This window comes from Mchenga conophoros, linkage group LG18 (assembly GCF_057382185.1).
Source record: "Mchenga conophoros isolate Kocher_MC1m ecotype Shallow Benthic linkage group LG18, M_conophoros_male_GT1.1, whole genome shotgun sequence".
NCBI classification, from domain to species: domain Eukaryota; kingdom Metazoa; phylum Chordata; class Actinopteri; order Cichliformes; family Cichlidae; genus Mchenga; species Mchenga conophoros.
In genome coordinates this window covers 11,447,984-11,462,788 of record NC_140543.1, presented here as the reverse complement: position 1 = coordinate 11,462,788, position 14,805 = coordinate 11,447,984, and the positions used below count along the sequence as shown (strand labels likewise).

At 39.1% G+C, this 14,805-nt stretch overlaps 1 protein-coding gene across 2 annotated transcripts; it reads left to right on the top strand.

Moving 5' to 3' along the window:
• Nucleotides 1–228: 228 nt before the first annotated feature.
• On the top strand, nucleotides 229–12,910 carry LOC146553294 (cathepsin Z). Of its 2 annotated transcripts, XM_085253639.1 has the most exons (7): nucleotides 229–371; nucleotides 2,730–2,887; nucleotides 3,039–3,218; nucleotides 6,413–6,563; nucleotides 10,435–10,600; nucleotides 10,791–10,917; nucleotides 11,899–12,910. In XM_085253639.1, the coding sequence occupies exons 1-6, from the start codon at nucleotides 244–246 to the stop codon at nucleotides 10,902–10,904; spliced, it is 897 nt and encodes a 298-aa protein (XP_085109765.1). In that variant the 5' UTR covers nucleotides 229–243; the 3' UTR covers nucleotides 10,905–10,917; nucleotides 11,899–12,910. The 2 variants fall into 2 exon arrangements, with proteins under 2 accessions (XP_085109765.1, XP_085109764.1); XM_085253638.1 differs by having other exon boundaries at nucleotides 10,791–12,910.
• The last annotated feature ends 1,895 nt before the right edge of the window (nucleotides 12,911–14,805 follow it).

The window sequence follows — 14,805 nt, the reverse complement described above, 5'->3', positions numbered from 1 at the left end:
TTCATGGATTTTTTTTTCACATTCTGTCTCTCACAGTTGAAGTGTACCTCTGGTGCAAATTACTGACCTCTGTCATCATTTTAAGTGGGGGAACTTGCACAATCGGTGGCTGACTAAATACTTTTTTGCCCCACTGTATATATCCATCTATTGTGTTCACAGGGAGTGAACAGTGCTCTCTCGAGCCGACAGGGGGCTGTCTGTGATCGCGTCACTGCGTCAGAGGAAAGGGGCGGGGCCAACATGGCGGCTACAAATTTTGCATGTCTGCTGTTTTGTTTAGCATCTTTTTCACAGCAGTTTAGCGCCTCCAGGCTTCTCACCGAACCGTGTTATAAACCCATTAGAGACCACAGGCCGGACTTTGTCAGGTAGGTGAAGATTTCGACCTCCAGCAGTCACACAGGTACTCACGTGAGCTCAGAGAGGAGCTAAACTAGCTCAGAAATAGGAACTCTGGCAGCCTTCCTTATCCTAAAAGTTGGCTGCAGCGTCTCTTAATAATATGGTAATTACTCGTCTTAGTGTCCTTAGTGTAGTAATATAACGTTAACGTATTAATTAAATAAAAACGTATTAACATGAGTATCAAAGTGAGTTCCGGGATACTTTTCTGTACTTCAGTACTTTGGTGCAATCTCAAAAATATGTTTTCTCCCAATGACGTGTATTGTTTTACGTGTACAGTACTAGGGTTTTCCTTGAAACTAAGCTTATATATTTAGATATAGCAATATTATCACTAAAGCTACACTAAAAGGTATATGTTTAAAAAAAAACACTTTAGTCACTAAAGTAGAAATAGGAGTAGACTTCGGAAAAATTTCACAACTAACATAACATTTTAAATGTAGTTTTTTGGGGGGAAATTATTTAGTATTTTTTGTTCATTTGGTTGGATTTATCAGCACAACCTGCCTGACGAGGCGTCTGTGAATGTGTCGAGAGCTGGGATGTCTGAATGGCTGCTTCCACAAAGTGTTGTGGTTCCTATTATGGATTTATTCTTCTAACAAATACACTCCACATAATAAAGACTGCAACACTGAAACAAACACTCTGAACCCAGTCATAAAAAAGCTAATTAGAAAATATAAAACTATTTGTAGTTAAATGTAGTTAAATCATAAATCATAACAGGGGTGGCCTGTGTTCCAGTTTCTGTGTTTTTTTTATTACCAAATCACACAGAAATTAAAACTGGGCCACCAGTGTCTGGTTAACTCAACATACGCTCACAAGAAACCTCAAAAAGATGATCGAAGGATTCATCACTACAAATATGCAGAACAGCAGGTGAACAAAGGCTAAAGGTTTGAAGAGTTGTTACAGCAGAAAAAGGGAATACACACATGCAAAGAATAGTGACTATTACAAGACTGTGAAACAATCTTTACCTAATGAGGGAGATGGGAAAGTGTAACTAAGTCCTGTTTGGTCCTCACATGATCAGTCCGACACCTGTAATCTACACAGATTGCATGTGTTTAATTTTTAATTTAAAATACATACACAATTCGCATGTCACTGTCAAAAAATCTCAAGGTGGAGGAATGGAAAATGTTATGAGTTTCACTGTGAGTGACCAGAATGGGCAGGATTAGACATGAGTACAAGGCTGAGATGGTTTGAACGTGTGCAGAAGAGTTATGAATTGTTTAAAGGATGTTGAAAAGGGATCTTCCAGGCAGGTGGACAAGAAGACCGCAGAGAAGATTCATGAATGTAGTGAAGGAGGACATACAGAGGGTTGGTGCCACAGAGGAGGGTGTTACAGATAGGGTGAGACAGAGGCCGGTGATCTGCTGTGCTGACTCCTAAAGACAGCAGCAGAAGAAGAAGAATTGAAATCTTATGATTGGAAATGTTATGAGACATTTCTTACAATGTTGTTGCATCATTTAGAGATTTACTTTACTGCTGTAGCTGATAAATGTGGAGCTTCATTCATCTATATTAGATAAAGTGACAACAAATTTGTGTGTCGTTACATGGAAAAAATGGTAACTTAATTAACTTCACATAGTTATTAAAAAAACAGAAGCAAATTTTTAGGGAGTGTGCAAGCAAAAATGAATAGAACGTTTACTCTTTACCAATTTCTTGTTTTACTAGAGTATTATGTCAAGGTTTAATTTGAGACATAATAGGAGATGTACAATACTTCCTTTGCCAGTATAAACAGTTAAAATTGCACCTTAAAACTGCACTTTAGTACTTTTCACCACAGGCTTTATTATAATAAACAAAGTAGCAGTGAGATACCCATTTCCATTAAGTTCTCCATTAAACAGCAGGGCTTGATAAAAAAAAAAAAAAACCACAACATTGCAAACTGAGAAGTATCATTGAGAGTTCAAATACATTTCTTGATATGCAGAGGGAACAAACTAACATTTTTTTGGTCAAAAAAACATAAAATTCCATTAAATTAATACAAAGCCACGTCTGATTATCTGTAATTGCACAAAATTTGACAACTGGTGCAAAATCATCTGAAGTGAGATAACATGCTTGCTGAACTTTGTGCTCAGCAGGGACGGATATCACCGCACAGACATGCAAATGTCCTGTCCGGCTATTAGCACCCACAGGAAATGTCAGTCAGTCACAGCAGTTACACTACCCACACACTCCCGAGAGGGGATGATATTAGTCAGACAAGTGAAAACATCTGTGCTCGCTTTAATAACAATAATTACAGCTGCTCATCACTCCCCTTTGTTTAGGACGCAGGCCCGGCCGCATGTAGAGGTGTTGAAGCTTCCTCCGTCATGGGACTGGAGGAACATCGATGGGAAGAATTATGTGAGCGTCACGAGGAACCAACACATCCCCCAGTACTGTGGCTCCTGCTGGGCCATGGGAGCCACCAGTGCGCTAGCTGGTAACCATGACAACAGCGGGATGGAGGAAAATGATAATAGCGATACGGCTAGAGGGCATATTGTCATGTGAAATGAAAATGACTAAATTTAGTGGTAAGTGGAGAAGCATCCACCGGCTCCTGCTAATGTGTGTCGTTCTTTTTGTCTAAGACCGCATCAACGTCAAGCGTGGAGGAGCGTGGCCATCGGCGTACCTCTCCGTGCAGAACGTGATAGACTGCGGGAGGGCAGGTTCCTGTTACGGAGGCGATCACCTGAGAGTCTACGCCTACGCGCACGAAAGTGGCATTCCTGATGAAACCTGCAACAACTACCAAGCCAAAAACCAAAGTAAAGAAATACTGAGTTATATTTTGTTTGTTTGTTTGTTTGTTTTTCATCAAAGGCCATATTTCCTTTTGATTAGCTCCAATCAGAATTGGATGATGTTACTTAAGATTACTGGCATTTAAAAGTAATCTATTATTGCATTAACTGCTGAGGTCTGATTGTAAATTACACTTTAGGTGAGGCTGCAGTTGTCTCTCTGTGTTACGCTGTGATAGACTGGCAATCTAACCTGGTCATAACCCACCTTTCACTCAATGTCAGCTAGATCTGATCAACTTATTAAATTCAGGGTTGTGGGGGTGGGGCTAGAGCACAGGTGTCGAACTCCAGGCCTCAAGGGCCGGTTTCCTGCAGGTTTTAGATGTGTTCTTGATCCAACATAACTGATTTAAATGACTAAATGACCTCATCAACATGTCTTGAAGTTCTCCAGAAACCTGGTAATGAACTAATCATTTGATTCAGGTGTGTTGACCCAGGGTGATATCTAAAATCTGAGCGTAGGTTCCAGACCCATCTCAACAAAGCCTCATGATGTTGGTCTGTAGCCTACTGTATATTAGGAGTCCCCTGAATTTTTTGCATAGCTAGTTGACAGTGATAAAATGTTTTCCACCACATGACCGGGAACAAACGTGTTAAATTCCCCTTTGAGTGATGGCTTTGTCCAATTTACATGCTCTCTGTTGTCAGCAACACATTAGAGAGGAGCTTCCAAATTCATGATGCAGAAGCAGGTAAATAAATAAAAAAAGCTGTTGTTAAGCTATTGTAAAAACAAAAAGAAACCTACAGACTGAAGAAGTGCTGACAAAGGAGGGCGTTGACAGCATTCACAGAGGGATGAGTGGTGGCTAGACACAGGTGAAGGTGATGAGGGCAGAGCAGACAATCACAAAGGAACAGGAAGCAAAACTAAAACAAGACACATGCCAAAATAAACTTCAAAGTTAAGCTGAAAGTAACAAAAGACAATAACTATCTCTGAGAGGTAAAGAGTGATGCTAACGTGACTGCAGAGAAAGAGCAACAGGAGGCAGAGGCAGGAGGAAATGGAGAAAGTAGAAGCTCAACACTGCACTGCAAAACCAGCAGAAAACCTTTCTGAGCTCCAGCAACTGGCCTCATCACCATCGCTGGGCTAAAATTAGCTCGCAGGTGGCTCTACAAAATATGAAGCAGTTGATAAGAGACCCATCACACTGCCACAGAATAAAGCAAGTACTTGAGCAAAGTAAATTCTTTTCTCTGTGACCATGCCAGCTTACCTGACTGACACAAAATATCCCACGTGTTGATTTGTAAGTGTGACTTTGAAAGTTTACCCAGAATTCAGCTTTGGTAGCTTTCTCCAGAAACTGTGACTGTGACATATATCATGATATTGATGGTTTGGAGTTTGGATCGTTTGGATTGGGTGTAAAATTGAGTTGGTTGCAGTTTATAACAGAGCTTAAATATGAGGTGTCAGCCCTGAAATTGTCTTTATTCTTGACGTTATGAGGGTTCAAAAATACTGGGAAAAAAGAGGCAAATGGAAAAAGTGCAAAGCTTCGACCCACCTCTGTGTCCTAAAAGGGCCTGTTGAAATGATCTCACTCTCTCTTTGTTGTTCAAGCACAATGGTGCTGCACCTGTGCCTCTGAAGAAATGCTTGTCCTGACCCGCCTGCACGGCGCTCTGACATGAAGCCTCTTAAATAAACGGTTCAGAGGAAAAGGTTGACTGGCATGCTGGGCATTTATTCAGGAACACAGAGAATTAATGAAACCATTAAACTAGTACCATCCCCCCAAACTGCTGGTACATTTTGGACACTGAATAGATGTGTTACCCAGCACATAATTATGTAGCAGTATTCACAATTATGTCTTAATGCACAGCAGAACATCATCCCCATGTTTGAGGGTTTGGAAACCTCAGTGCCTATTTTTGTGCATTGTACACACAGGACATATTCTGTTTTACACTGAAACTATGATATCATATACAAATGTTTTTAAAACAGCTGCCCCATTGTGTTAAAAGCTCATCTTAAAATATTGAGCTACTTAGAGTATTGCTGCCATGGTATTGCGACCATTCTCTGTAATACTATAGTTAGACACGTATGTGATTCTGGTGGTAAGTCCTGCAGCTTGAGCAGCCACTGCATGGAGAGACATCTCAGAGGCGTTATGCTCACCAGCAGTACCGTAACTCTTAAAGAAATTCACATTAGCTCAAAGTCTAACGACTCCTTATGATAATACATTGACAGGCCAGTTCGCCGTGTTCTCAGTCAGTGGATGTAGTATACAGTTTCAGTGCACTATTTTTTTTTTTAGTGGTGGTATTGTAATAGAGATTTTAAACAGTGCTGCGAAACAGCAAAAGCAAGATTACATCTCAACAAGTGATGTTAGTTTCAGTTTTCCATCATAAAGCGATGAGGATGAGTAAAGTTCCTGTGAAAAAGAAGCATAAACTCCTCTTTCTGGAACTGCTGCCACATGGCGGGGAGCAGACGGCACGATCAGGTGAACTCGGTCGGGAAGACAAGAAGTGACAAAGACGGAAAGCAATCAGTGATGAAGAAAGCGAGATGGGCTCTTCACTGTAATACGGACTGGGAGCCAATTCTTACTGCCAGCTTACTGTGCGTGGCCGATCTTACTGATGCTCTTGTAGCTGAACAGGAACAAAAATCTGTACAACCAGACTCCAAAATATGGAGAGAGAGAGAGTGGAGGCGATTAAAGCAGCAGATTATTGTAAGGAGATATTCTGCTTTCATATATGAATGCAACGGCTTGGTGTCCACAATTCTGGGCCTTTAGAGTAGCTATCTGTCTAGTTTTGAGATGCAATTCTAGTGAAGTCCTAGCATATTTTAAATCACTAGTTTTAACATGGTAAGTCTTGACATGTTCGCTGTTTTGAGGAAAAATGTAACTGACATAATTCTCAACTTAGTAAAATTAGAGATCAGCAGTCTGGCATCGAAGCCACGCCACATTCAGAGTCACTTAAATCACCTTTTTGTAATGCTCAGTTTGGCATTTAGCAGGTCGTTTTGACCATGTCTACACGCCTAAATGCATTGAGTTGCTGCTATGTGACCGGCTGATTAGACAGTAGCATTAACAAGCAGTTGAATCAGGAGCAAACTGAGCGCTCACTGAACTTTAAATCATCTTCTTCATTTGTTGTAGAGTGCGAGCTGTTTAACCAGTGCGGCACGTGCTCCTTCTTTGAGTCGTGCGCTGTTGTGAAGAACTACACCGCGTGGAAAGTCGGAGACTACGGAGAAGTTTCTGGAAGAGATGAGATGAAAGCTGAAATTTTCACCGGCGGACCCATCAGGTAGAGTAAGTCATCCTCAAAGTCATTTCTCACTTTTCATCCACCTACTTCTCCTGTATGAGGGAGGATACACTGCCTGAGATTTTCACAGAGAAGCTGTTCTCTTAGGGAAGTTTTTTTTTTCAGTGAATGACTATTTAATGATTCTTAAAACCTTGGAGAAAGATAACAGCAACGAGTGTCATTCTTTTTTACACTCAGAGAAATCTTAAAGTCAAATTGAATGCCATTAAGTATTGAAAAAAAATCAGACCTGTATGTGTATATATACAGTATATTAAATTTCACCTTGAATCCACTTTGATAAACTCAGCTGAGCGTTTTGTGTCCCTTTAGAGTTTACATCTTACATCAGCTGTTAGTCTTTTAGTGGTTTGGCTCTGACAGCTTTACATTATCTTTAAATTAAATCATGCAGTATTAACAGGGTCTTTAAGAGTTTCCATTGTGCTGTTGTAATATCTGCAGATAAGAACTATTCAACGTTTTTTTTAAATAGTTGATACCTAAGAGCCTTAATAAAATTAAAACAAGATTTTGGGCATGTAGGTGTGTATCACTGTCACGTCCCTGCTCAGCTAAGGCAAAGAGTGTGAAGTTCAGTAAAGGTATTTATTAACCAGCAAAATGGTTACAGTAACAAGTTAATATGTAAATGGATTCATACAGGTCTTTTACCCATCTACCCATTCATGTAGACGTACAGGACTTAGTTTAGAGTCATCAAATAATCTAACATGGAAATCTAGCTAGGATGTCTTCTGGTTCAAGTGTCACAGCAGGACTGGGAGGAGATCTTGAGGCATAATTTGGAGAGATTATGTCTCCCCTGAATGAGTTGGAGCCTATAACTGGAGGTCTGAGTATCTCTGCTGACTGCTGCTAACAGCTAACGAACTGTGCTCCCCGTCCAAATAGTACCCTGTGTCTTAACAGAATAACTTAACTAACTGTGGGGGTGTGAGTGAGCAGCGGGGTAAGCGACGCCTGGCAAAGTTTCCAGGAACCAGAACAAGTGCCTCAGAACAAACAGTACTTGCTTAAGGCTGTTAAAATAATTTCAAATTAAAAGTACTGGCTTACAACTGTGATCCAAGAGGCAGACTGCTCATATTAAAAGCACTGAGTAGCATCTATACTGCATTTAAATAAGGTGACAGCAACAAGGTGCGTTTAAATGGTCATCCAGACTGGGCGCCTGTCCATTAAGACAGCAGGGTGATTGGTACTTGAATCACAGGCGCAGTTGGATCTGCATATGATGAAAAGGCTCAAATGATTAAACTACAGGGGCTGGGAAAACTGTGAAAACATTGCAAGAGAATTTCAAGTTAATTAAAGGAGACTTATTATGCCTTTCTTTATTTTATGTCATGCATATACTGTTAAAATTATGAATGTGCTTTTTACTGTTGTGAGTGGTGATATGGATACAACCCAAAGGAACAGGACATGTTGGAACATTGGGGGAAAAAGTCAAACTGAAGCAAAAATTTTAAAAGCTAGAATATACAGATCAACAGTAGGATTACTTTAGGCCGCAATATCTAATCAGCCGCTCAATCCATTTAGGGACACTGACATGGTCAAGATGACCTGCTGAAGGCTGTGGTATTTAGAAACACTGAAGATGACTGTGTCCAGCAGGATAACAAGCCATGAAATCATCTCAAACTGGTTTCTTGAACATGACGTAACATTTGTATTCAAATGATCTCCACAGTCACCAGATCTCAATGCAAAAGAGCACATTTGGGATGTGATGGAAAGAGAGAGTCACATCATCAGAATCAGAATACTTTAATCCCAGAAGAGATTATGTAATGAATGTGGAGCCAACAAATCTGCAATAACAGTGTGATGCTATTACGTCAATATGAACCAAAATCACTGAGAAATGTTGTTGAATCTGTGCCTCAGAGAATTAAAGCAGTCCTGAAGGCAAAAGGGGATCCAAGCCAGCACTCGCAAAGTGTACCTAATTAAGTGACCATTAAGTGTCTATATATGCGCACAGAAATAACTGAACAATAGCACACAGGTGTGTGCAGCACGCAGGAGGAAACATTGTGCCTTATTCACACAGTGTGTGGATGCTAGTCATTAATATTTTAGGGCCTGAATTTGTTCGTACTCCGTGAGCAAATTTAAAAGTCCCTCTGACCAAGCAAATGAATAAATGATGAAGGCCTGGCTGTCTTATAAAATGTAACACATGTCTATAATTTGAATTGAATACTACAATTTTTTGGTCATTATTTAGTTATTTAAATAATTACTTATTATTATATACAGTTAAACACAGTAAACCCCAAAATACAGTCTAATTTCTTGGCACTGTCCCACATATTCCAGAGAATTCTGGAGAATATAGATGATATTCTCAACGTCCGTTATTTCGGACAGTCCTCGCATTTTTTTATAGTGTCATAACTCTGGTGGAAACATTTTGGAAAGCTGTGCCATTTCTAACTACTCAGACATTATTACTCAGGCTTTTTCCTGCTTTCTTGCTTTAGCGGTGCAGGATACGCTCTGACATCACCAACATTTTCTGCTTCACTTGGAAGTAAACATGTTTCTGTAAACTGATTAGATATTGCGTCCTGTACAAACAAGTAGAAGCAAATCTTTCATATAATAACAATTAGGTGTAGCACTTTTCAAAACCAGCTTTACAAAGTGCTTTCCAGAAACCAGGGTTAGAAAACAAAGAAGGAAATTATAAATCAGTTAAACTAAGGCTCATGTGTAATGTCAGAATTAGATACAGTGTGATTTAAATTTTCGTGAATAACTTAAACTTAACTTACAAATCAGCAACTAAAAGTAGAAGAAGACGAGTTAAATTTTATATATGCAAATATACATTAATGTAAATATATGCAAATATAAATATATATATATATTTGAAAATGAATGCATGGTGTTAACAACAAAATACGTCAGTGTGCATGTTTTACTAATCCAGCTGTAATTTTGCATACACTCTTGATTTTTTGCAGAGGCTGAGAACGTTCCCAAACACATATTAGTAAATAAAGCCCAATTAACTGCAGGTGAAAGTAACCGGAGCAGAGTAGACCATCACAAAGGAGAGAAAAGGCATGAAGTAAAACTATACACCACGGAAAACTAGACTTCACAGGAAAACAGGAAATAATCGAAGGCAACGAACAACCAGACATGAATGATAGCCAATAAACACGAAGTCAGGGATACACAGAAAGCACAGCACATAAATAAAACTAGAGGAACACAGAATAAGAATAAAATAAGGGGAAGAACTGAAATACAGTAGTATCAGAAAAAAGTCGAAACAGGAACCCAAAAACTCACACACACACACACAAGAGTCAAAACTAGAAAAGCATTGAAATCCAGACAGGAGCTAAAATTCAAAAATCCAAGAGCTGAAGGTCAAGATGACAACAAATGAAATGAAATGAAAACAAAAATCCAAAACTCAAATGCCGCAAAAAGTGTTTATTTCAAACAGTGCATGACCTGGGGAGCTGCAACAAGGAAAAATATGGAGCTGAAAATAAGCATAATGTCTCACCTTTAATGTGTCAAAGGATGTAATAATATCTATGCAAGGAAAGGTCCATCGAGAAAAACTGTATTTATTAACATTTGACTGCAGATTCAAAGCAGAAGACTGCGAACAAAACTTTGCACTTAAAGTTCTCACAATGCATAATACACACTTAAGATGCAAGTACAAATTTTGAGCCCGCTTTAAAAGCCGACGCATAGCTAAAAATGACCGTAATTTGAGCCCACGTAACGGTTCCATCTAAGATTTAGCATTACATTTCAGTAATGAAAGAAAATGGCAACATAAAAGGCATGAATTCTTGTCTTTCAGCTGTGGATTGATGGCGACTGAAGGCCTGGAGCGATACTCCGGAGGGATTTTCTCCGAGTTTCACCCTCTCTCTCTGCCAAATCACATCGTGTCTGTGGCTGGGTGGGGCGTGGGCGAAGATGGGATCGAGTACTGGATCGTCAGGAACTCCTGGGGAGAGTTCTGGGTTGGTATTTCACGACAGCTTGTGCTTACTCCGAGCTTAATGAGCTCTGTAAACTAAATTCACAAGTTCTTATTAATTTTATTTTGGCTGAGCTGAAGCAGAAAATGTTTGTTTGATTTTTTTTAAGACTTTTTAATTTCTCAGACTTGCAGTCAGAGTAAATAATGCTGTTTTGTTTTCTTCCTTTTAGGGAGAACACGGCTGGGCGAGAATTGTCACCAGTGCATTTAAAGGAGGAAAAGGCAACTGGTTCAACCTGGGTATTGAGAAAAACTGTGCATATGGAGACCCTATTGTAACATAGGTGCTTAATTAAGGTGATCAATCTTACTGAAATAACTGTGGATAGTTTGGAAACTTTAGGGAACGCTTTCCTTCTGTGTACTAAAATCAACATGTGCAAACAACAATTTGCTGTTTAATGTGGGTTTATTTTTTGAAAGTGCTTCTTGGCTGAAAGCAGTAATGTCCTGAAGCTAGTTCAATCCAAGAAATTGTTTGGTAACATCTTCCTGTAAAAAAACCTCAATCACAACATGTTATTTATGCACTTTGGTTTCTGCATAAAATAAACAGTATTACAAAGTCGCAGTGCACTCAGCTCAGAATCTTAAACATGTACAGACAATACCGGCTCTCACTAAGTATACTTCTTATTGTTTATTTAAGAGCAGGAAGAACGCATTTTGAGCTCTTATCTGTCATCAGCACTACCAGCTTAAAGAAAGTCTTCCATTTAGGATTTTCAGCCTTTACAGGTTGTCTGAGGATCAAGCTCAGACACGGTCGGTAGCAACAAGATATTTGTCGATGGTTTAGATACAGCTAAAAACATATAAAGGAATCACTTATTAACCCCTAAGCTTCCCTCTTAGAGAGACTTGAAAATCTCTTAAACATGTTTCCATTAAAAAAAATGACAAAGTGTATCATTAAACATTGGCACATTTTATTTAAGCTGTTTGATCAAAGATTCACAGATCTTTGCAAATAAATGGGCCAAAAATCTGAGTGGTAAAGTGGTCGACGCTGATTGCTTCGGACCTCCTCAAACATATTTAAATTGTGAGGGGATTGGAAGAAAGTTCAAAGTTAAAGATGGACTCTTTCTTATAGAACCAAATTTGTGGTCTACTTCTTAAAATGCCCAAATGGGCTGATAATAGCATAGGAAAACTCAACAAAATTGTAAAATGTCTTTGCTAGCAGTACCATCAGTCATTATCAAGTCGAGTCACTTTTATTTGTACAGCAAATTTTACAACAACAGAAGTTGAGCCAAAGTGCTTTCCAGGCAGGTGCTGTTGCGTTCCAGGTCCAGACGTTACACTGGTGCAGAACTGTACCCTGTCTGTGTGGTCAGAGTATGCAGATCTCGGATAAAGGCACTGATGCCGTTGACTTGCCTTCCCCAGACCTAAATCCAGTTGAGAACCTGATGTTAGGTATCTATACATCTGATGCAACCAAATAGCACCACAGACTGTCCAGAAGTTCACTGATCCAGGTTTGGGAGGAGATCCTTCAAAACAGCATCCACCTGCATCAGGAGCATGCCCAGATGTTAGCATACAGGATCATGGGGACTATACACACTACTGAGCTACATTATGACATGAGCAGGATCAGTGTGTGATTTAAATGTGTAGCTTTTGGTGTTACTTTAAGGAGCTCCCCTCCTTTCACTCTTGATAGGGCCACCAAGCTGCCCTAAACTGAGCCTGCTTCTGCTGGAGATCACTTCCTGTTGAAAGGAGGCTCTTCCTCCCCACTGATGACAATGTGCTTGCTAATAGTTGATCCATCTGACCACAGAACAGTTTTCCACCTTGTCTCAGTCCACTTTTTAAAAAAAGCTTTGATTCAGTGAACATGGCAGTATTCACATGTTCACATGTGGTTCTCATGATGGTTTCTCCAGATTCTCTGAATCATTTGTTGATATTATGCACTGTTAATGATAGATATTCAAAGTCTTTGCAAGTTTACGTTCAGGAACATTATTCTGCAACGGTAGATTTTTGCAGATTGGTGAACCTCTGTCCATCTTTACTTCTGAGAAACTCCGCCTCACTAAGATAACCTTTTTACACCCGATCATGTTACTGACCTGCTAGTTGCAAAATGTTCAGTCAGCTGTTTCTGTTTAGTACCACTTACTTTTCCAGCCTTTTGCTGTCCTGACCCAAACATTGATTCTGTCATCAGTTTCAAAATGATCCGACATTTTTCATGAAATTGTAAAATGACTGTGTTTAAACATTTGACATGTTTTCCATGTTCTATTATGAATAAAATGTGGGTTTAGGAGATTTGCATTCAGTTTTTATTAACATGTTACACAGTCTCCTTTCTGAGAGCTGGCATTGTCATATTGGAGAGTACTTATGTGTGTGTGTGTGTGTGTGTGTGTGTGTGTACTGGTTGTTGGATTTTGTTACCATGCAATGCTATCAGTCTTTTAATCTAACTCAGCTCATTATTGTTCCTTTTATTCATTCGTTTTTCACATTTTAGAGAAAGCTTAATGTAAAACCTTTTCACTGTAGACATTTAAGTCGATATGTGGTACAGTTTGCATATCGTGACCTTTGAGCTTAACCGCATTCAGACCTTTTCAATTAAATAAATTGAATAGTTTTATCCTAGACAGATGACCTTCTCCCGAAGTCAGCTTGAAACATCTCAGTCTGCAAAAAGCTGGTGGGGTTTTTTTTTACACTTTATAAATATTATCATACATTTCTAAGGAAATTATTTATTCCCTCAAACAGCAGGCGAGGTGAGTCACTCGCATTTAAATTCACTTTTAGTGAAGCTGAATTGGCAGGTCTGTGGAGAGGTTAGTTTACAATTACATTTTTTCCTCTGATACACCACCTAACATCTGCATAAATGGCTTCTAATTAGTGTCTGGAGCCTGACCAGCCAGACTAACATGAATCAAATCTGATTGGTCACAGTACTGTAACTGCATCCTGTTGAGCAATTGTGCCACTTTTTATTTTCCACATGAATGTGATTCACATGGAAATGGTCCTTGCTGCCTTCATTTGTTAAGCTAATGGAGGGTGTGTTTTAGTGCAGGTCTGTGAAGTAAACGGGGCCATTACCATTATTGTTCTCTGTTTTGGGGGGATTTAGGGGTTTTTAACAACTTGGATTACTACAAAAAGAACAACAGGATGTTTTCTAGGTCCTTTGCAGAGGCTTGAACTCAGCATCTTTAAATTCAGCAACTGCCAGACAAAAAGAAATGTAAATTAAATGCTAAATTAATTAATAGAGCCACTTAGTTAGGGTGTGAAAACAATGAATTTTTTGTCCTGGGAATGAAAAGCCTCTGTGTTGATACCAAAGCACAAATGTATTTAGAAGCACAGTATTTTGATTTCAGGGGTTTTGAACTTTTTAAACTTGTTTATTTTCCCAATAAATATAGCACCAGGCTGACACCCAGTATACAGGCTTAACAATAACAAGGATGGTAAAAACTCAGCCTGTTAGCACAGTTTTATAATGTTCTCTGGAAGTCTGGAGGAACGTGTCCAGTTTTTAAAAATAACCTGCTGATTTCATCTGTTACTAGTGAGCAGTCCAGAGAATATAAGTCAGGATAGCTCAACCTCTGCTGAATAGATTTGATGGTTTTGTTTTCTCTACAATATCTAATGGATCCACAGACAGCTTAAAAGATTGATGCAAGCACCTTCATGCCACCCACTGCTTAGTGAGACCGTGTTAAGAAGCCTCAAGCTGAGCATCTTGATGTTTTGAAAGTGGATGAGACTAGGGAGGAGTGAACTTTGTGAAGTTCATCTTTTACTATTTAACCCTTGTATGGTGTTCGGGTCTGTGAGACCCGTGTTCAGTTTTTTTCAAAAGAAAAATTAAACAATTAATTATTTTTTCACGTGTAAATGTGTTGTGTCTTTCCACTCACTCCACTTGATTATAACTGATTTATTTATAACATTTTATATAAAAGAAAAACGAGAAGCACATTAATTCATAAATGTGATCTAACAAAGGTAAAGGGAAAAAATTAACCATGTTTGCTGTTCATATGTCTTGTAATTGGGATGAAGTAAACATCTGTTGAGTAATTTAACATAAAATTGTTTGATAGTGTTAATTTGGAAAGCCAAAACTCTAGCAGGTCCACCAGACCCATGAACACTGGCTGAGTAACAAAAATACGAACA